The following is a 22,478-nucleotide window of genomic DNA, read 5'->3' on the forward strand; positions in this document are numbered from 1 at the left end:
ATCCAGCAGGTAGACGTCGCCAGTCTCCCCTGTGTTACTGATAATCCTGGTAGTGGGGCTCCTGGCTTGCGGCGCGTGGTGGACTTGTGCTGTGACCCCTCCAGAGGCGGGTGAGCTCGCCAGGCCAGTTGCAGGGGCACTGGGAGACCTCGGGCTTCCTTCCCGGGTACGCCCTGCCCCACGAGTCTCCCTGGGCAGGGGCAGAGCCTCTTCACCCTGACTGGTTGATAAGTCATTCCTCTTTCTGGTGTGTGGGGCAGGTGGGGAATTACGAGTGGGGAGGGGAGAGGCCGAGAGTATTACGTCTGTGTAGCTCCCTTCCTATGGTAGGGAACGTCCCAGATGTCTAACAGCACTGGATCTTTTTTGCTCTAAATAATGACTGTGTGATCGTTTTGCTGACACAAAGCACTGTGGACTTCTGTTTACCAATTATCAGTAAAATCTGATTGGCCAATTTTGAAAGTACTGCTGCATACAATTGAAGTATGAAGTTTTTTCCCTCTGGAAGCGGTATTTCTCTAATTCTGTAGCCCAGGCAAAATCTGTCTCATTGTGTGGTAGTTTTACCTTTCACTTGCTTCACATTTAAAATCCTGAGCTGAGTATTAAGTTACTACTTGTACTTTCACCGTTTACCTCTGTTGCCTCTTTCCCATTTGCAATTACACGCTTCCGTCTTTTCCGTTTGGGGGAAAACAAAACAGACCTTGACTTTGATCCGCTTTCTTGCATCCCGACATAGTCCAGCTTCTGGAAGGAGTGGCGTGTGTTTGTTGTCTGTACTTTCTCATCATCTGTTATCACAGCACATGGACTTTTGCTTCTACATCATTCCAATAAAATTGCCTGACCGAGGTCACCAGTTAATGACTTTTTAAAAATTATAAAATCTAGTGGAATGTTCTGTTCCTTTTACCTGATCTCCCTGCAGCTTTGGTATTATTGGTCACTCCCTCTTTGAACTCCCTGGCTTTGATGATACCACTCTCTCGGTGTCCTTATACTTCTTTGCCTTCTTCTGAGAACTATTTGTGAATTCCCGTTCCTCAGCTTACCCCCTAAATGGGATTAGTTCAGGAACTCCTTGCTCAGCTCTCATTTTGTTCCTTACTTTCTTCGAGTATACTCATTCACCCCCAGGCATCCACTGTCACGCATATGTAATGGTCTCCATACCTTCGGTTATCACCCCAGTCTCAAGAGGGGCAGTGTAGTGCAGTGTAGTGGTTACAAGCCTGGGCTCTGTGGCCGCACAAATCTGGGCTCAGAGTCAACTCCTCCATCGTGTGACTTTGAACAAATTACCCGACCTGTCTGAGCCTCTCTTTCCTCATCAGTATCATGGCAGTACAGGAACATCCTTCCATTAAGAGTATATCAGGGAGATCAGCTCGGTGCTTTGTGACCACCTAGAGGGGTGGGATAGGGAGGGTGGGAGGGAGGGAGACGCAAGAGGGAGGAGATATGGGGATATATGTATATGTATAACTGATTCACTTTGTTATAAAGCAGAAACGAACACACCATTGTAAAGCAATTTACTCCAATAAAGATGTAAATAAAAGTATATCTGGGGCCCTCAAGATTCAATTACATGAAATGCAAGATTACTTTCTTACAAGTGGAATGAAATGAGAAAAAGGGTTGAGTGGAGGATGGCAGGCAGTCACAACTTACCAACTGAATTTTATCCAGTTTGCATTATCGCAGCGGGGCAGCTTATTGATAACCTCAATTGTAATGTTTTAGTCGTGGTAGGCGTTTCTCTGAAGATCGGATGATGTGTACAGAACGTGTACAGTTTAACACGCTACCTGCTCGTAAGAAATGGTGATGAGGTGGCAGCTGCTATCATTCTGCCCCTGGAGTTCCTTAGGAATCTCAAGGTCGGCATTCTCCCAGCTGGGGTCCTCATCCTCTCTCTGCGTCTGTCTCTCCTTCTGCCTGGTCCTTCCTCCTGAGAAAGGCGTCCATTACCATGCCCAGGAATGAACCCCTCGCTCGCCATCCTTGTTCTCCAGTCTCTGGGGTCTGGGGATTGCATTTTCTCTGGCTGTGCTGCAGGCCCTCTGTCTCGGGGACACGCCGTCACTGTGCCCACACCCCTCGTCTCATCACTGCCTGCCCCGCTCGCAGGTTTCGAGCAGATCCTGACGCAGGGCAGGCGCGGTCTTGTTCGTGTGGCCTGCGGGGCGTCCCGTGGTTGGCCCCTCGGTGTCCCTCTTCTGTTCTTGTCACCACAGGCGCTTGCAGGTGCACAAACTTGGGTTCCCTGCACCCTGTGAGACCAGAACCCTGTGAGATTTGTCACCGCCGTGCAGCATAGCGCCCACTTCAAGGTGGGTGCTTGGTAAATTTTTTTTTTTACCTGAATTAAGGTTTTCTCATACCTGTGTTTTGCACACGGTGTTCCTTTTGCTTAGACTACTGGCTCCCTCCTCCACTTGGCCCGGTGACTTTCCTTCACCTTCTAACCCTCAGCCCACGCGCCTCCTCCAAGCGGCTCCCTTTCCCACTCTCGCGTCTCCGGCCCTGCCCGGCACCGCAGACCTGAGGGGCCGTCTCTGGTTCACGCCCGGACCCTGTCGCAATCCATGTGCTCCCCTTTGCCTGGTCACAGGCACGTTTTCACTGTGCCAGACTACGAATCCTTGAGAGCAGGGGCCGTCTGTTACTTCTTTTGTACTCCCAGTGCCTGGGTGACAAGCTAATGCTAGGCCCCCGCGGCTGGGCCAGGTGGGATGGTGTTGCACGGACAGGGACGAAAAGGCAGACCCCCCACTGTGCCTGTGAGTCAGGATTTCTTGGGTCTTCAGTATCTCCTTTGCTCTCCACAATCCTGAGATAATCGTCACCCTCCTTTGAGGGCTGGGGACGTTGAAGCCGAAAGAATTTGAAGGATTTACGTGACCTGCTAGAGCTGCAGAGTTGGAACGATGATTCTGTTTTGTTTTGTTTTTCCTATTACAGATTGAGATTATTTCTGTGTTAGGTTACCTGAGCAAATGGGTGACAGTCAGAAGTTAGAGGAGCCGGTCAATGGGTTTTGGAGGAAATAAATAGGAAAAAAGTTGAGTCAGACAAATGGTAGGAATGCCTAATAGTTTGGTTTTAGTTCGTATTGAAATACATCTTTAGATCTTAAATGTACATTCTGCTACGTTTGGAGTTTTGTTTATGGCTTTTCTTTTACATAATGATGTGTAAGATTCTGCAAACTGTGTTATCTTAAGATACAGAACAATTCCTGTAGCCGTCATGTGAGAATTGTGACAATCTGGCCTTTTCTAAGAACGGATTTGATTGTATTCTAGCACAGCAACTTCTCTGGGGATACTCAGGTATGATGACTAAACGTGTTCATTTGTAGCCTGATGTTTTTGTTCATTTGATTCTTTGAATCCTGGTTTTTCGCTTACCTAAGTAGCTAGAAGTTATATCAGTTTTTTTTTTCTGGTGGTAATTATTAAAGGAGAGAGGAAACTATACTAGTGGAGTATATAGGTGGTTGTTACACATACCACAATAAAACCATATTCAAATGACTTGGAAACATTCATTTCATCGGACATTTAGTCTCAAATGAAAGAATTATCTTGAAATTGGTATTTTAAGCTGTGGTATTTAATGGGAAAGTGTGAGAGTGCACACACCTATTATATGATGCACGTAAATATTGAGATTAAAAAGGTCAGAGGGGGATCCGTTCTGGGATCTGTGCCGATGAAGTGAGAGGCCCTGCGTGGACTGGCCACCGAGGAGCGTGGTCCAGTGTGCCTAGTGCCCCCGGGGAACAAGCAAAGGTAGAGTGGCCGCCAGCTCCCATTAGGGACGGCCGCTGACTGTTCGCACAATGCTGAGTGTCAATTATTGACTGTCTTTTTTTTTAATAACAAGTTTTGACTCAACTTGTATTATTTCCCCCCAGTTCATGTTTCACTTGGAAGATCAGAGGATGTAAGATTTGCTTTACAGAAATTGTTTTTCTAGTAAACATTATTTTTTGAGTCAGTCTCTTCCTTGAAGCTGAAATAAATTTAGAAACCAAGTCATTGTTATAGTGGTAATTCATATAAATATTAACTTTGGTTTCTAGCTTGTGTTAAAAGCGGCTGATCCTCCACACCTGCCATGACTGTATATTCTTATATTTTTAAGGTGTGAGCAAAGAGGAAGACAGGATCTTGATGTCAGCAGGCTGCACAGTTAGCGCCTGCCCTGGGGACTCTGGGTTGTGTCAGCCATCTCCCCACTTGTTGTCCGTCTCCTGTTAGGGATGGAAACTAGGAAGCCGAAGCAGTGTCAGTGATGACTTCTGGAGAGAAGTTGGTCACGAGTGCTGTTCTGAATGATGCTCGTGCCTTCTGAGGTAGATTGAGGTTTCTGCTGGCCCCCTTGGGGTGTTAGGTGCTGCCGCCAGGCTTGCAGAGAGCCCGAGGGAGTGCTGAGCCTGCCGGCGGGCTGTCCTCGCCTTCCCTGTGTGCTCATTTTCTTTCCCTTTTTTCCTTTTCCTTTGAAGGTCTGCCTGACTGATGGCATACCATTTAACTGGCCCCTCACCTTATTTTGAAGTAGACTGTAATATCCTATTTCCATTCATGATGAAAACCTTTCTCAAAGTTAGGACTGAACATAAACACATAAATAAACAAAAAACGTAGTGCAGTCCTTGAATAGTGATTCAGCATGTCGATGTGATTATCTTGAACCGATCTATAGGAAAGCACAAACTACCTTGAGAAGAGCTATTTCTAAACAGACACATCTCTTGAGAGTTTAGATAAGCACTTTCTGTCTCCAGGGACACCTAACAGTACTACTTAACCTCTTTTGACAGTGCTGATGATTTTAAAGGCTAGGCCACAGAAACACAAGTCATTTATTAAAACGCTGTGAAATTATTTTACTGATACTGTTGGAGATGCTTTACAATTTCAGTGACTTTCTAATCCAGGGCAGGGAGACTTCTTTCTGTGTTAACATTTATATTTTAGGGTAAAAGCTAAAGGCTTAAATACGAAATAAACAGAAATCGGGACTTCAGATTGAATTGACTTTTATACTTAGAATTGTGTCCTACTACATTTTCTCTCTCCTTTGTTTTCCCTGCTGTTTTTTCATTTGAGCATGACTGGTGTTAATCGCATGTTACGTGTGGTGTGCAGGTTTTATTGGCATTTTATTTATACACTGATATTAGATAACTTTCCTGAAGGTAGGCATGTTTTATAAGTTCCAAAGTTCATGCAAGGATATTGGATAGGATTATCTACAAAATGCATGTCATGTGCCAATTACTAACGTAGGACACAGTGTGGTGCATATTTGATTTTTTTGTTGAGTGTTCTGATTTTTAATTTCTAACCCTTTTTTGTATCTTTGGTATTGTATCCTTGCCTTACTTGTGATTTGGAAATTCTATTATAGTTAATTCAATTCAGTAAGCATTTTTTAGAATATTAAACAAATTAATTAAAACAATTATATCTTAATGGGACTCATAGACCGAGGAGGCTATGCTAGTCAGACTACTGACAAGATTTTATGACTTCTTAAATATTACTACTTGACTTACGCTAAGTCACACAATGTAGAAACTGATAATAATCAGAATGTGGGTACTGATGTCTTCAAAAGTTGCAAAAGTATGCCCTTGCTTAAACTTCTATGGCAGTAATTTTAAATGTCTTATTGTAACATGAAAGATAATTTTCTTGGTAGAAAGTAAGGTCATCTTCCTGATGTGTGAGTCTGTGGAACAAGGGTGTCCTTCCTTGGTTAACAAATGCTGATACAGAAAAATTTCAAGGGGCTTGAGGTGTGCCCCCTTTTATAACTTTCCAAAATTAGTCTTTTAAGAGTCTAGAAATTACGTGTACCTAGGGAGAAAATGGAATATTAGTTTTCCATAAGATTGAATTTGAGATGCTTTTTATTTCTCTATATGGGCAAATAACATACCTATAGGTACCTAGTGTTATTTTAAAATTTTATTACTTCTGGTATTGCAGATAAAATACTCTGAAACACAACATGCACTTAGAAATAAAATGTTATTTTCTAGACCACTGATTAAAAGTCAGCAAAAATCTTTTTTTCCCCAGAGAAAACCTTATTAGTCTCCTAGTTTATAAAACATCTGGGAGTGGAGCTGCCTTGTTGGGGGTAACCCTGCCTTCACAGCAGGGCCCGCTTCCCCTGTTGCTTGTCCCTGAAGCACTTCTGCAAAGCCCAGATCCCAGAAGAACACACTTTACTTTGTGCTAAGTACCAAGTAAGCACTGCCTCGGAGGGTTGTGACTGTGCTCCGTACCCGGACACGTGCACAGAGCAGTCTTAGAGCTAGAACCTCAGCCTCATCCTTTCTCCAGATGAGAGACTTCCAGTCCCAGAGAGGCTGTGTGACCCCTAACTCCTCACACATCTAGTTACTGGTGGAGAGGAAACTCCAGTGTCCTGGCGGCCTCAGCTCCTGGCAGCCTTGGTCAGCTGGGACAGGGTGCTAGCCCCCGTGCGCTCACTTGGGCCTTGCTTTATCCTGTGGCCACCCGGCTCCTGGAAACTGGGCCTCCTTATAAATTACTTACCCTTAAATAAAAGGGTATTTATTTAAGCTTTATCCACATTTTCTTTGGTGCTTTTATTTGTGAACAAATCGCCACTAAAAATTATCTTCCATGTTGATTCTATTTGTAGGGCATTATAGGATAATTTTTAAAACACATCTAAATGCATTTTAGATATTTATTTAAAATAAGCACTTTCTCCAGAGAGAACTATCACTCCCACAGGCTATTATAAATACGGATTTATGTGTGATCAGCCCAGTTATGCCCTATTTTTGCGTTTTCACAGTGTACTTAAAACTCTCAGAATGACTTTCTAGTACTATTTAATCTGTCTAATCTATGAGAATAGAAAGTTAAATAAGTTACAGTAGAATTGTATGTATTCATAACATTTCTTTATGTGATTCACAGGAAGACCGTGTACCCAGCTACAGCTTCTAAACCCAGAACGTTTTGCACGTCTTATCAAAGAAGTAGTGAACACATTCTGGCCTGGCAGGGAGTTGATTGTTCAGTGGTATCCATGTGATGAAGACAAAAAGCACCCGTCTATTTCATGGCTTAAAATGGTGTGGAAGAATCTCTATATACATTTTTCAGAGGATCTGACTTTATTTGATGAGATGCCACTAATCCCTAGAACCGCACTAGAAGAAGGTCAGACGTGTGTGGAACTCATCAGACTCAGGATCCCCTCATTAGTCATTTTAGATGATGAATCTGAAGCACAGCTCCCAGAATTTTTAGCTGACGTTGTACAAAAACTTGGAGGGATTGTCCTTAAGCAATTAGATGCCTCCATACAACATCCACTTATTAAAAAATACATTCATTTGCCATCCCCAAGTGCTGTTCTGCAGATGATGGAGAAGATGCCTCTGCAGAAGCTGTGCAACCAGGTTGCGTCGCTCCTTCCAACGCACAAAGATGCCCTAAGGAAGTTCTTAGCTAACTTAACTGATAGCAGTGAAAAGGAGAAAAGAGTAATTCAGGAACTGACAATATTCAAGCGCATTAACTATTCATCCAGTCAGGGGATCTCCTCCTACACCAAGCTGAAGGGCTGCAGGGTCCTGCACCACACATCCAGGCTCCCGGCTGGCCTGCGGCTCTCCATCTCAGTCGTGGACAGCAGTGACGAGGCCACCATCCGCCTGGCAAACCTGCTCAAGGTGGAGAAGGTAAAGACCACCAGCTGCCTAAAGCTTATCTTAAAAGACATCGAAAATGCATTTTATTCACACGAGGAGATGACACACCTTATGCTGTGGGTCCTCGAGAATCTATCCTCTCTTAAAAATGAGAATCCAAATGTGCTTGATTGGCTAATGCCATTAAAATTCATTCAGATCTCACAGGAGCGGCTGGTGTCGGCCAGTGAGCTCTTTGACCCTGATGTGGAAGTATTAAAGGACCTCTTCTATGATGAAGAGGAAACTTGTTTCCCACCCTCAGCTTTTACCTCACCAGATATTCTTCACTCTTTAAGACAGATTGGTTTAAAAAACGAAGCCAGTCTCAAAGAGAAAGATGTTGTGCAAGTGGCTAAAAAAATTGAAGCTCTACAGGCCAGCTCTTGTCCAAATCAGGAAATGCTCCTGAAGAAAGCCAGAACGCTCTTACTGGTCTTAAATAAGAACCACGCCCTGCTGCAGTCACCTGAAGGGAAGATGGCCCTGAAGAAAATAAAATGGGCTCCAGCTTGCAAGCAAAGGCCTCCAAACTACCCAGGATCCTTAGTCTGGAAAGGGGATCTCTGGGATCTCTGTGCACCCGCGGACATGTGCGACGCGGCCCATGCCATTCTGGTCGGCTCATCACTTCCTCTTGTTGAGAGTGTCCATGTGAACTTGGAAGAAGCTTTAGGTATCTTCACAAAACCTGATATCAATGCTGTCTTAAAGCACTTTAAAATTGTTGTCGATTGGTATACTTCGAACACCTTTAGTGATGAAGACTACTATCAGTTCCAGCACATTTTGCTCGAAATTTATGGATTCATGCATGATCATTTAAATGAAGGGAAGGATGCTTTTAGAGCCTTAAAATTTCCATGGGTTTGGACTGGCAAAAAGTTCTGTCCTCTTGCCCAAGCTGTGATAAAACCGTTTTATGATCTTGACCTTCAGCCTTATTTGCACAGTGTGCCTAAGACCATGGCAAAGTTCCACCAGCTGTTCAAGGCCTGCGGTTCAGTAGAGGAGCTGACGCCAGATCACATTTCCATGGTCATTCAGAAGGTGTACCTCAAAAGCGGCCAAGACCTCAGTGACCAAGAAAGCAAACAGAATCTTCATCTTATGTTGAATATCATCCGATGGCTTTATAGCAACCAGATTCCAGCAAGCCTCAACACACCAGTTCCTATACATCATAGCAGAGATCCTTCCAAGCTTATCATGAAGCCAATTCATGAATGCTGTTACTGTGACATCAAAGTTGATGACCTGAATGACTTACTGGAAGATTCCGTGGAACCAATCATTTTGGTGCATGAGGACATACCCATGAAAACTGCAGAGTGGCTGAAAGTCCCGTGCCTCAGTACAAGACTGATCAACCCCGAAAACATGGGCTTCGAGCAGTCAGGACAAAGAGAACCACTGACTGTAAGAATTAAAAATATTCTGGAAGAATACCCTTCAGTGTCAGATATCTTTAAAGAACTTCTTCAAAATGCTGACGACGCAAATGCAACAGAATGCAGCTTCATGATTGACATGAGAAGAAACATGGACATTCGAGAGAATCTCCTGGACCCGGGGATGGCAGCGTGTCATGGGCCGGCTCTGTGGTCGTTCAACAACTCTCAGTTCTCAGATTCGGACTTTGTGAACATAACAAGGCTAGGGGAATCTTTAAAGAGGGCAGAAGTTGACAAAGTTGGGAAATTTGGTCTTGGGTTTAATTCCGTGTACCACATCACCGACATTCCCATCATCATGAGTCGAGAATTCATGATAATGTTTGATCCCAACATAAACCACATCAGTAAACACATTAAAGACAGATCTAATCCCGGGATCAAAATTAATTGGAGTAAACAGCAGAAAAGACTTAGGAAATTTCCTAATCAGTTCAAACCATTCATAGACGTATTTGGCTGTCAGTTACCTCTGACCGTGGAAGCACCTTACAGCTATAGTGGGACTCTGTTCCGACTGTCCTTTAGAACTCAGCAGGAAGCCAAAGTGAGTGAAGTTAGCAGTACCTGCTACAACACAGCAGATATTTACTCTCTTGTGGATGAATTCAGTCTCTGTGGACACAGGCTTATCATTTTCACTCAGAGTGTAACCTCAATGTATCTGAAGTACTTGAAAATTGAGGAAACCAATCCCAGCTTAGCTCAAGATACAATCATAATTAAAAAAAAATTGTGCTCTTCCAAAGCATTGATTGCACCTGTCATCAGTGTTTTAAAAGAAGCTGCTAAGCTCATGAAGACTTGCGACAGCAGTAACAAGAAGCTCCCCGCTGATGCACCAAAGTCCGCTTGCATCCTTCAGATCACAGTGGAGGAATTTCACCACGTGTTCAGAAGGATTGCTGATTTACAGTCGCCACTTTTTAGAGGTCCAGATGATGACCCAGCTGCTCTCTTTGAAATGGCTAAGTCCGGCCAATCCAAAAAGCCATCGGATGAGTTACCACAAAAAACAATGGAGTGTACCGTGTGGCTTATATGTACCTGCATGGATACAGGAGAGGCTCTCAAGTTTTCCCTGAGTGAGAGCGGGAGAAGGCTGGGAGTGGTTCCTTGTGGGGCTGTGGGAGTTTTTCTGGCTGAGATCCAGGACGGGAAGTGGGCTGTGAGACCACAGGCTGGGGAGGTGTTCTGCTATTTGCCCCTACGAATCAAAACAGGATTGCCGGTTCACATCAACGGGTGCTTTGCTGTTACTTCAAACAGGAAAGAGATCTGGAAGACAGATACAAAAGGACGCTGGAACACCACCTTCATGAGACACGTGGTTGTGAAAGCTTACCTAGAGGCACTCAGCATCCTGCGTGACCTGGCCATGAGTGGGGAGCTGATGGACTATACTTACCATGCAGTGTGGCCTGACCCTGATCTGGTTCATGATGACTTCTCTGTAATTTGTCAAGGGTTTTATGAAGATATAGCTCACGGGAAAGGGAAGGAATTGACAAGAGTCTTCTCTGATGGATCCACATGGGTTTCCATGAAGAATGTGAGATTTCTAGATGACTGTATACTTAAGAGAAGAGATGTTGGTCCAGCAGCCTTCAAGATATTTTTGAAATACCTCAAGAAGACTGGGTCAAAAAACCTCTGTGCTGTTGAACTTCCTTCTTCAGTACAATTAGGATTTGAAGAAGCTGGCTGCAAACAGATACTGCTTGAAAATACATTTTCAGAGAAACAGTTTTTTTCAGAAGTGTTTTTTCCAAATATTCAAGAAATTGAAGCAGAACTCAGAGATCCTTTAATGAATTTTGTTCTGAATGAGAAAGTTGATGAGTTCTCAGGAATTCTTCGTGTTACTCCATGTATCCCTTGCTCTCTGGAGGGGCATCCTCTGGTTTTACCATCAAGATTAATCCACCCTGAAGGACGGGTTGCAAAGTTATTTGATACTAAAGACGGACGATTTCCTTACGGCTCTACTCAGGACTACCTAAATCCTATTATTCTGATTAAACTCGTCCAGTTAGGTATGGCAAAAGATGATATTTTATGGGATGACATGCTAGAACGTGCCGAGTCAGTAGCTGAAATTAATAAAAGTGATCATGGTGCTGCTTGTCTAAGAAGTAGCATCCTGTTAAGTCTTATTGATGAAAAACTAAAAATAAGGGATCCTAGAGCAAAGGATTTTGCTGCAAAATATCAAACAATCCCCTTCCTCCCATTTCTCACAAAACCAGCAGGTTTTTCTTTGGACTGGAAAGGTAACAGTTTTAAGCCTGAAACCATGTTTGCAGCAACCGACCTTTATACAGCTGAGCATCAGGATATAGTTTGTCTTTTGCAGCCAGTTCTAAACGAAAATTCACATTCCTTCAGAGGCTGCGGTTCAGTGCCACTGGCTGTTAAAGAGTTTTTGGGGTTACTGCGGAAGCCCACAGTTGACCTGGTCATAAACCAATTGAGAGAAGTTGCAAAATCAGTTGATGATGGAATCACATTGTACCAGGAGAACATCACCAATGCTTGCTACAAATACCTTCATGAAGCAATGATGCAAAGTGACATCACTAAGATATCAATTATTGAAAAGTTAAAAACGTTTAGCTTCATTCTAGTTGAGAGTGCATATGTCGACTCAGAAAAAATTGCTTTTCATTTGAATTTTGAAGCAGCCCCATACCTTTATCAGTTGCCTAATAAATATAAAAATAGTTTCCGTGAACTTTTTGAAAGTGTGGGTGTGAGGCAGTCTTTTACTGTTGAAGATTTTGCCCTTGTTTTGGAATCTATTGCTCAAGAAAAAGAAACAAAACAAATAACAGAAGAGAATTTTCAGCTTTGCCGGCGAATAATCAGTGAAGGAATATGGAGTCTCATTAGAGAAAAGAAACAAGAATTTTGTGAGAAAAATTATGGCCAAATATTATTGCCAGATACTAATCTGAAGCTTCTCCCTGCAAAATCTTTATGCTACAATGATTGTCCCTGGATAAAAGTAAAGGATAGCACTGTAAAATACTGTCATGCAGATATACCGAGGGAAGTGGCTGTGAAACTAGGAGCAGTACCAAAGCGGCATAAAGCCTTAGAAAGGTATGCATCCAACATCTGCTTTACAACACTGGGCACTGAATTTGGACAGAAGGAAAAACTGACCAGCAGAATTAAGAGTATCCTTAATGCCTATCCTTCAGAAAAGGAAATGCTGAAAGAACTTCTTCAGAATGCTGATGATGCAAAGGCTACAGAAATCTGTTTTGTGTTTGACCCTCGACAGCATCCAGTTGATAGGATATTTGACGACAAGTGGGCCCCCTTGCAGGGGCCAGCACTGTGTGTGTACAACAACCAGCCTTTCACAGAAGACGACGTCAGAGGGATTCAGAACCTCGGGAAAGGCACTAAGGAAGGAAATCCGTGTAAAACTGGACAATACGGAATAGGATTCAATTCTGTGTATCACATTACAGACTGCCCTTCTTTTATTTCCGGCAATGACATCCTGTGTATTTTTGATCCTCATGCCAGATACGCACCAGGAGCCACATCTGTTAGTCCTGGACGCATGTTTAGAGATTTGGATGCAGATTTTAGGACACAGTTCTCAGATGTTCTGGATCTTTATCTGGGAACCCACTTTAAACTGGATAATTGCACAATGTTTCGATTTCCTCTTCGTAATGCAGAAATGGCAAAAGTTTCAGAAATTTCTTCAGTTCCATCATCAGACAGAATGGTCCAGAATCTTTTGGACAAACTGCGGTCAGATGGGGCTGAACTTTTAATGTTTCTTAATCACATGGAAAAAATTTCTATTTGTGAAATAGATAAAGCTACGGGAGCCCTAAACGTGCTGTATTCTGTGAAGGGCAACATCACCGATGGAGACAGGCTGAAAAGGAAGCAGTTTCATGCATTTGTGATTGACAGTGTCACTAAAAAGAGGCCGCTCAAGGACATACCAGTTCAGCAGATCACCTACACTATGGATACGGAGGACTCTGAGGGAAACCTTACCACCTGGCTAATTTGTAATAGATCAGGTTTTTCAAGTATGGAGAAAGTATCTAAGAGCGTTATATCAGCTCACAAGAACCAAGATATCACTCTCTTCCCACGTGGTGGAGTAGCTGCCTGCATCACCCACAACTACAAAAAGCCCCACAGGGCCTTCTGCTTTCTGCCCCTCTCTTTAGAGACGGGGTTACCGTTTCATGTGAATGGCCACTTTGCTCTCGATTCAGCCAGGAGGAACCTGTGGCGGGATGACAATGGGGTGGGTGTTCGGAGTGACTGGAACAACAGCTTAATGACGGCCCTGATCGCTCCCGCGTACGTCGAGTTATTAATCCAGTTAAAAAAGCGCTATTTCCCTGGTTCTGACCCGACGTTATCGGTCTTACAGAACACGCCTATTCATGTTGTAAAGGACACCTTAAAGAAGTTTTTGTCATTCTTCCCAGTCAACAGGCTTGATCTACAGCCAGATTTATACTGTCTGGTGAAAGCACTTTACAGCTGCATCCACGAGGACATGAAGCGCCTTTTACCCGTTGTGCGGGCTCCGAACATTGATGGCTCCGACCTGCACTCTGCAGTGATAATCACCTGGATTAATATGTCGACTTCAAATAAAACTAGACCATTTTTTGACAATTTGCTGCAGGATGAATTACACCACCTTAAAAATGCAGACTATAACATCACCACACGCAAAACAGTGGCAGAGAATGTCTATAGGCTGAAACACCTGCTTTTGGAAATTGGCTTCAACTTGGTTTATAACTGTGATGAAACTGCTAATCTGTACCACTGTCTGATAGACGCTGATATTCCTGTTAGTTATGTCACCCCTGCTGACGTGCGATCTTTTTTAATGACGTTTTCCTCTCCCGATACTAATTGCCATATTGGGAAGCTGCCTTGTCGTCTCCAGCAGACTAACCTGAAACTTTTTCACAGTTTAAAACTCTTAGTTGATTACTGTTTTAAGGATGCAGAAGAAAACGGGATTGAAGTGGAGGGACTGCCCCTTCTCATTACATTAGACAGTGTTTTGCAAACTTTTGATGCAAAACGACCCAAGTTTCTAACAACATACCATGAATTGATTCCATCCCGCAAAGACTTGTTCATGAATACATTGTACCTGAAGTACAATAATATTTTACTGAACTGTAAAGTTGCAAAAGTGTTTGACATTTCCAGCTTTGCTGACTTGTTACCCTCTGTGTTGCCCCGTGAATATAAGACCAAAAGTTGCACAAAGTGGAAAGACAGTTTTACAAGTGAGTCTTGGCTTAAGAGTGCATGGCATTTTATCAGCGAATCCGTAAATGTGAAAGAGGATCAAGAAGAGACAAAAGCAACCTTTGACACTGTTGTTGACACCCTAAAAGACTGGGCATTGCTCCCTGGAACAAAGTTTACTGTGTCAGCCAATCAGCTTGTAGTTCCCGAAGGTGATGTTCTGCTTCCTCTAAGTCTCATGCACATTGCAGTCTTTCCAAATGGCCAGAGTGATAAGGTTTTTCATGCTCTCATGAAAGCTGGCTGTATTCAGCTTGCTTTGAACAAAATCTGCTCCAAAGACAGTGCATTTGTTCCTCTGTTGTCATGTTACACAGCAAACATAGAGAGCCCCACAAGCATTTTGAAGGCTGTGCATTATATGGTCCAAACCTCAACTTTTAGAACTGAAAAATTAGTGGAAAGTGACTTTGAAGCACTTTTGATGTATTTCAACTGCAATTTGAATCACTTGATGTCCCAAGATGACGTAAAAATTTTAAAGTCACTTCCATGCTACAAATCCATCAGTGGTCGCTATATGAGCATTGCGAAATTTGGAACATGCTATGTACTTACAAAAAGTATTCCTTCCGCTGAAGTGGAAAAATGGACACAATCATCGTCCTCTGCATTTCTTGAAGAAAAAATACACTTAAAAGAACTATATGAGGTGCTTGGTTGTGTGCCTGTAGATGATCTTGAGGTCTATTTGAAACACCTCTTACCAAAAATTGAAAATCTCTCTTACGATGCAAAATTAGAGCATTTGATCTATCTTAAGAATAGACTCTCAAGTATTGAAGAATTGTCAGAGATCAAGGAACAACTTTTCGAAAAACTGGAAAGTTTATTGATAATCCATGACACTAACAGTCGACTAAAGCAAGCCAAACATTTCTATGATAGAACTGTGAGAGTTTTTGAAGTTATGCTTCCCGAAAAATTGTTTATTCCTAAGGACTTCTTTAAAAAATTGGAACAACTTATAAAACCCAAAAATCAAGTTGCATTTATGACATCCTGGGTAGAATTCTTAAGAAATATTGGACTAAAACACATCCTTTCTCAGCAGCAGTTGTTACAGTTTGCTAAGGAGATCAGTGTGAGGGCTAATACAGAAAACTGGTCTAAAGAAACACTGCAAAGTACAGTCGATATCCTTCTCCACCATATATTCCAAGAACGAATGGATTTGTTATCTGGAAATTTTTTGAAAGAACTGTCTTTAATACCATTCTTATGTCCTGAGCGGGCCCCTGCCGAATTCATTCGATTTCATCCTCAGTATCAAGAGGTAAACGGAACGCTTCCTCTTATAAAGTTCAACGGAGCACAGGTGAATCCAAAATTCAAGCAGTGCGACGTGCTCCAGCTGTTATGGACGTCATGCCCTATTCTTCCAGAGAAAGCCACCCCCTTGAGCATCAAAGAACAAGAAGGGAGTGACCTTGGTCCACAAGAACAGCTGGAGCAGGTTTTAAGTATGCTGAATGTGAACCTGGACCCCCCTCTGGATAAGGTCATCAATAACTGCAGGAACATATGCAACATCACAACTCTGGATGAAGACATGGTCAAGACTAGAGCAAAGGTCTTAAGGAGCATATACGAGTTTCTCAGCGCAGAGAAAAGGGAGTTCCGTTTTCAGCTGCGGGGCGTTGCTTTTGTGATGGTGGAAGATGGCTGGAAGCTTCTGAAGCCGGAGGAGGTGGTGATCAATCTTGAGTACGAGTCTGATTTTAAACCGTATCTGTACAAGCTGCCTTTAGAACTGGGCACCTTTCACCAGCTGTTCAAACACTTAGGCACTGAAGATATCATTTCAACCAAGCAGTATGTTGAAGTGCTGAGCCGCATATTCAGAAATTCTGAAGGAAAACAGTTAGATCCTAATGAAATGCGCACTGTTAAGAGAGTCGTTTCTGGCTTGTTCAAGAGTCTACAGAATGACTCGGTGAAGGTGCGGGGCGATCTCGAGAACATCCGGGACCTTGCACTCTACCTGCCAAGCCAGGATGGGAGGCTGGTGAAGTCCAACATCCTGGTGTTTGATGACGCCCCGCATTACAAGAGCAGGATCCAGGGCAATATCGGTGTGCAGATGCTGGTGGATCTCAGCCAGTGCTACTTGGGGAAAGACCACGGGTTCCACACGAAGCTGACTATGCTCTTTCCTCAGAAACTCAGACCTCGTCTGCTGAGCAGCATCCTCGAGGAGCAGCTGGATGAGGAGACTCCCAGGGTCTGCCAGTTTGGAGCGCTGTGCTCTCTTCAGGGCAGGCTGCAGTTACTCCTGTCCTCTGAACAGTTCATCACAGGCCTGATCAGAATCATGAAGCATGAAAACGATAACGCTTTTCTGGCCAACGAGGAGAAAGCCGTGCGACTCTGCAAAGCTCTAAGAGAAGGCTTGAAAGTGTCCTGTTTTGAGAAGCTTCAGACAACATTAAGAGTTAAAGGTTTCAATCCTATTCCTCAGAGCAGAAGTGAAACTTTTGCTTTCCTGAAGAGGTTTGGGAATGCAGTCATCCTGCTCTACATACAGCATTCAGACAGTAAAGACATTAACTTCCTGTTAGCCTTGGCAATGACGCTTAAATCAGCGACCGACAATTTGATTTCCGACACTTCATATCTAATTGCTATGCTAGGATGCAATGATATTTACAGGATCAGTGAGAAACTCGACAGTTTAGGAGTGAAATACGACTCTTCAGAACCATCGAAACTTGAACTTCCAATGCCCGGCACTCCGATACCTGCTGAGATTCATTACACTCTGCTTATGGACCCAATGAATGTCTTTTACCCCGGGGAATACGTCGGGTACCTTGTTGATGCTGAAGGTGGGGAGATCTATGGGTCGTACCAGCCGACATATACATACGCTATTATCGTACAGGAAGTTGAAAGAGAAGATGCTGACAACTCTAGTTTTCTGGGAAAGATATATCAGATAGATATTGGTTATAGTGAATATAAAATAGTTAGCTCTCTTGATCTGTATAAGTTTTCAAGGCCAGAGGAAAGCTCTCAGAGCAGAGACAGTGCCCCTTCCACACCCACCAGCCCTACAGAGTTCCTGGCCCCTGGTCTACGAAGCATCCCTCCCCTTTTCTTTGGTAGGGAGAGCCACAAGACCTCATCTTCGAAGCATCATTCCCCCAAGAAGCTTATGGTGAATTCTTTACCAGAAATTTTAAAAGAAGTGACATCAGTGGTGGAGCAAGCTTGGAAGCTTCCAGAATCTGAAAGAAAAAAGATTATTAGGCGGTTGTATTTGAAGTGGCACCCTGACAAAAACCCAGAGAATCATGACATTGCTAATGAAGTTTTTAAACATCTGCAGAATGAAATTAACAGATTAGAGAAACAGGCTTTTCTAGATCAAAATGCAGACAGAGCCTCGAGGCGAACGTTTTCAACCTCAGCATCCCGATTTCAGTCAGAGAAGTACTCATTTCAGAGATTTTACACTTCATGGAATCAAGAAGCAACGAGCCATAAATCTGAAAGGCAACAACAAAATAAGGAAAAATGCCCACCTTCAGCCGGACAGACTTACTCTCCGAGGTTCTTTGTTCCCCCCACCTTCAAGTCAGTCGGTAACCCAGTCGAAGCACGCAGGTGGCTACGACAAGCCAGAGCCAATTTCTCAGCCGCCAGGAATGACCTCCACAAAAACGCCAACGAATGGGTGTGCTTCAAATGTTTCCTCTCTACCAAGCTGGCTCTGATTGCCGCCGACTATGCTGTGCGGGGCAAGTCCGACAAAGACGTGAAGCCGACTGCACTCGCGCAGAAAATAGAGGAATACAGTGAGCATCTGGAAGGCCTGACGAATGACGTCCACACCTTGGAAGCTTACGGTGTAGACAGTTTAAAAACAAGGTACCCCGATCTGCTGCCTTTCCCACAGATCCCGAATGACAGGTTCACTTCTGAGGTTGCCATGAGAGTGATGGAATGTACTGCCTGTATCATCATAAAACTTGAAAATTTTATACAACAAAAAGTGTGAACGCATTTAAAGAAAAAGCAGAGCTAGGTCTCGAATGTGTTGTAGCACAAGTATGAATTGCTGTCCTTAAGCTTCCTTGCCAGTTATTTAGGAATTGCGAAGCACACTGCAGACTGTTTGGGGAGAATTTTGGAGTTGTTATTAACATGAATTTCAACAGAAGACGTTAGCTGGATCTAAGAACTATTTTGAGGCTGGTGGTGAACTGTGGAATTGCTGGAGGCAGCTGGCCGGCTGCGGTGGCGGCTTGTTGGACTGCACTTTATACAACCAAAGCTCAGCAGTTTGTTAGATAAGAGTCTCTCTGTCTCTGGTTAGGGTGAAGTTAGTTTTATGTCTTCCATGTAGTATTTTTTGAAGGAGCTAATGAAACACTGGACATATCATTGGTTTAAACAAATAAGGGGAATTAAGTCTTTGGAGCTTATTATCTCTTTACGTGGATCCTCTTGGGTGTGTTATTTTCTTATCAGCTGGATCCGATCATGAATTTTTTGCAGTTTTACCTATTAGACCCTCAGTACATGTATAACATGGTACAGTACTTTACTCCTGAATATTACTTGATTGAGACTCTGCAGACGGTACTGCTGGGACGCACTGAGTACACTTTACATCCTTGTTCTGGATGTCCTCCCGCCCTGGGTTTACAGGCTTCCTGGTTCGTGAAGGTAGCACATGGGAGACCCCAGTGGTGGCCGTTCTGGCCTCTGGATGTGAATACTGCTTCCAAGAACCGCCTGCCAAAGCGACATCTGTCACCTGTTAGAACATTTGCTTTATGTTTGTTTGTACATATTTTCCACGAACGTCATAATTTATATAGTGTGGTTGAACAGGATGTGACCTTTCGTTGTCTAAAGGTGCTGCAGTAAACATTTTTTGTCCTTCAACATGGGACTTAGTGGAGTTTTTTGGATTTCACTTTGAAGGCATTAAAAAATTGTAAAATCATGTGACAATATCTAATAAGTTATAAAATAGGGATTATCAGCTTGTGTTTTCCCCATGAACAATTCAGAACTGACATTTAATTTTTATCATGTTTGAATGTCCTACGAACATACTTCTTTTGCAGAATGTAAAAGAAAGGTGATGATAATTAGTTTCTATAAGTGTGCTGGCTGTAAATGATGCTAAATATAATATTTTATGCAATTAAGGGCTTATGGAACATATTAAAACTTTTTTACTTTTATTGGTAATAAGGAATGTTTGCGCCTCCACTATTGTATTGCTTCTGGATGTGAAGCCATGTGATCATTTCTGCTATATATATTAAGTGCCACAATTTTAATAAAGCAAATGTACATATGAAATCATTGTAGCTGGTATTTCCTGAGAAACAGTTCCTTGAAAATCAAACTTAATATCTTCCTATATGAAGTTCTGACCTGTGTGTATTTGTGTGTTTATTGGAAATATTAGGATAGAACTTACCCATATATTTTATAGTGGAATTTTAATAGGTTCCTTTTCTTATGATTGAATATAAAGTACTTGACATATACTAGGTTTATTAGGTGCTCACTGATTTTGTTAAGACTTGATTTTATTTCGCCTTTCTAGGGAATAAAATTAGTTGACATATGTGGTATACATATGTATTTGGAAATACGTTAAATATGGTTCTTCTCTAGGTAGAGGCTGGACTGATACCGACCTTACCTCAGGGGAGGGCTGTGTGCCTGGGGCCACTTCACACTTGAGCCCTAACAGGTAGGACATGTTCATCTTTACACCTCAGGCACAAGGCTTCTAAATCCGGCGGACCAGGCTTGGAATTCTCTGTTCCAGGGCGACCCGAACGCTGGGTCTCCAGCTGTCTGGGACTTAATCTTAAGTTCTTGCTACTTTAAAACTCAGATTCGACACTTGGAATATGTTTCATTGCTTTTGGATATTAAAATGTACACAGAACACCCTGTCTGGCTTTTGTGGTAGTTGATCTAGGTGGAGTTTTGTGTTTTTTTCTAGACTTCCTTTAAAAGAAAAAATACAGGTCCACAGTCCCTTATATGAAACCCTTGCATCCAAATGTTTTTCAGAATTTGGATTTTAGAACATTAATACCAGTGCATATAAACTGGGTTTAATGAGGCTTTTCCATCAGAGTTGGGCAGCTCCCTTTAATCAAACACATTAGTATTTCTGCAGTGAGACCATGCATACCCACCCACAGTAAACTACATAGACATGAGAAGTAGCCTCATCTAAATTTAGGTCAGGTTCTGCCACCCATAGTTTGCAGTAGATGTATTTGGAAAGTTTTCATTTTTTGGAACTTTTTAGATTTTGAAATTCAGAGTAAGGAATTTTGGACCTGAACTATTTTTTGTATTAGGCTCCCCTATTTTGCTTTTTTTATTAAAAAGAAGGCGGAAACTGCCAGCCGGTGTGGGCATAGCTGCTCCTGAGAAAGGGGTTGGAACAGGCCTTCTGCACTCGGGAGCGGGTTCTGTGCTTCCCCGTGAGCGGAAGGGCGGAATGCTCCACAGCCTCCGGGGGGAGACCAGTGACGAGCCTGAGAATGATGGGAAAATGTTCACATAGCGTTCAGTCAAATAAAGAGAACAGGTCTGCTTTGGGGACTGGTGGGGTTGTCTTTCATTAGCGCCAGCTGACATCTTCTGTCCTTCCAATATTTTGCAGACCTCAAGGATAAAAGCTAGTAGAAAACAGCAGTTAGATGAGATTTTAATGAGTCATGTATGACTCCGGCTTCTACCAGAGACAGAACCAGCAGGAGACACACGGACACAGACCTGGGAAGAGCTCTCCTTCCAGGAGCTGACTCGCCATCGCGGGGGCTGGCAGGTCCGCGACCTGCAGGGCGCGCACCCCACAGGCAGGAGCTGCAGTCGGCAGGTGGAATTTCCTAAAACTCTGGCTTCTGACGCTTCTTCTCCATTTATCTTGTTTTGACAAGTTTGGCCTAAAGTGTCATCACTCCTTCATCGGTCTGGAAGCCGGTCCCGGGCCCCCCGTGCCGTCAGGTGTGGGCGAGACTGGGGAAGACTTGGATACCAAAGCCAACGCGAGGTACATTTTACTGAAAAATAAGAGCTATGTGTTTAAAATTTGGGCTTGTTTCTCCTGTAGCTGCTAAGTGGCCCGGGAAGTACCCTCATTTATTCTGGATACGAAGCCCAGGACAAAAGGTGAAGCCGCACTGACTGTCAGCTCAGAATCCACCTTTTGTCCTCGGTGCCCTTAGACCCGCTCGTTCCACCCGCTTGTTTATACGTGACCCAAAGTTTGTTCGGTTATTAAACCACAGCCAATTTGCAGTGGCATTTACAATACGGAGAAGCCAGCTAAAGCCAAGGGAGAAGAGGCGTGTTGGATCAGGGAAGGGAGGGGACGAGAACCAATACAAATCGACCCAGCCTCGCGGGAGCTCCCACCCTGCTTCCCTGTCCACGCACAAGTGGAGACTGACCTGGGGGCTGCCCGGGCGGGGGGACCTGAACTCGTGTAGGGGCTGCGGAGTTGGAGCCTGCAGGGGTGGGAGAGGTTCGGGGTTGTTCTGCTGAAAGGTTTTAGCAAGTCCATTTTGCTGCAAATCCAACTTTACTATTAAAGCTGATATTTTGATCTCCATCTTTTTCACTTGTGTCTGCTTCTCAGTCGGTTCGGAAATTGGAAAAGAAACAAGGGCTGTTTTGCGAGGTCACTAAAATTATGAGCACTGGACGGTCGGTAAGCGCTTAGTGTGTAGGGCTATCCGTGTGTATGCCTCATTGGGTACATTCATAAGCATGGCCTTGCACCTTTAATGGAAATTTAAGTTACACTGTATAATGTACTTAAGAAGACAGGTTTATGTAACACATCTTAGAATACAGCCCATCTAAAAGTTCTTATTCTAAGCAAGGAGAAATTCCTGATCACTCTGTAGAATGAAGCTAGAAACAACTTTAGTGATGATTCCATT

The 22,478-nt window shown here is 43.3% G+C and overlaps 1 protein-coding gene across 4 annotated transcripts in view; it reads left to right on the forward strand.

Annotated features, from left to right (window-relative positions):
- Positions 1-22,138, forward strand: part of SACS (sacsin molecular chaperone) — an 83,538-nt gene extending 61,400 nt beyond the window's left edge. The window contains exons 10-12 of one of the 4 annotated variants that reach the window (XM_049701301.1): positions 6,984-7,753; positions 20,182-20,260; positions 21,194-22,138. In XM_049701301.1, coding sequence (XP_049557258.1) covers positions 6,984-7,753; positions 20,182-20,250 — 839 coding nt within the window. In that variant the 3' untranslated portion in view covers positions 20,251-20,260; positions 21,194-22,138. Of the gene's footprint in view, positions 1-6,983; positions 19,861-20,181 lie in introns of those variants that run through there. The other 3 variants (XM_049701300.1, XM_049701302.1, XM_033409342.2) reach the window with 3 other exon arrangements.
- The last annotated feature ends 340 nt before the right edge of the window (positions 22,139-22,478 follow it).

The sequence above is a fragment of the Orcinus orca genome, chromosome 18, assembly GCF_937001465.1.
Source record: "Orcinus orca chromosome 18, mOrcOrc1.1, whole genome shotgun sequence".
Classification (NCBI taxonomy): Eukaryota; Metazoa; Chordata; class Mammalia; order Artiodactyla; family Delphinidae; genus Orcinus; species Orcinus orca.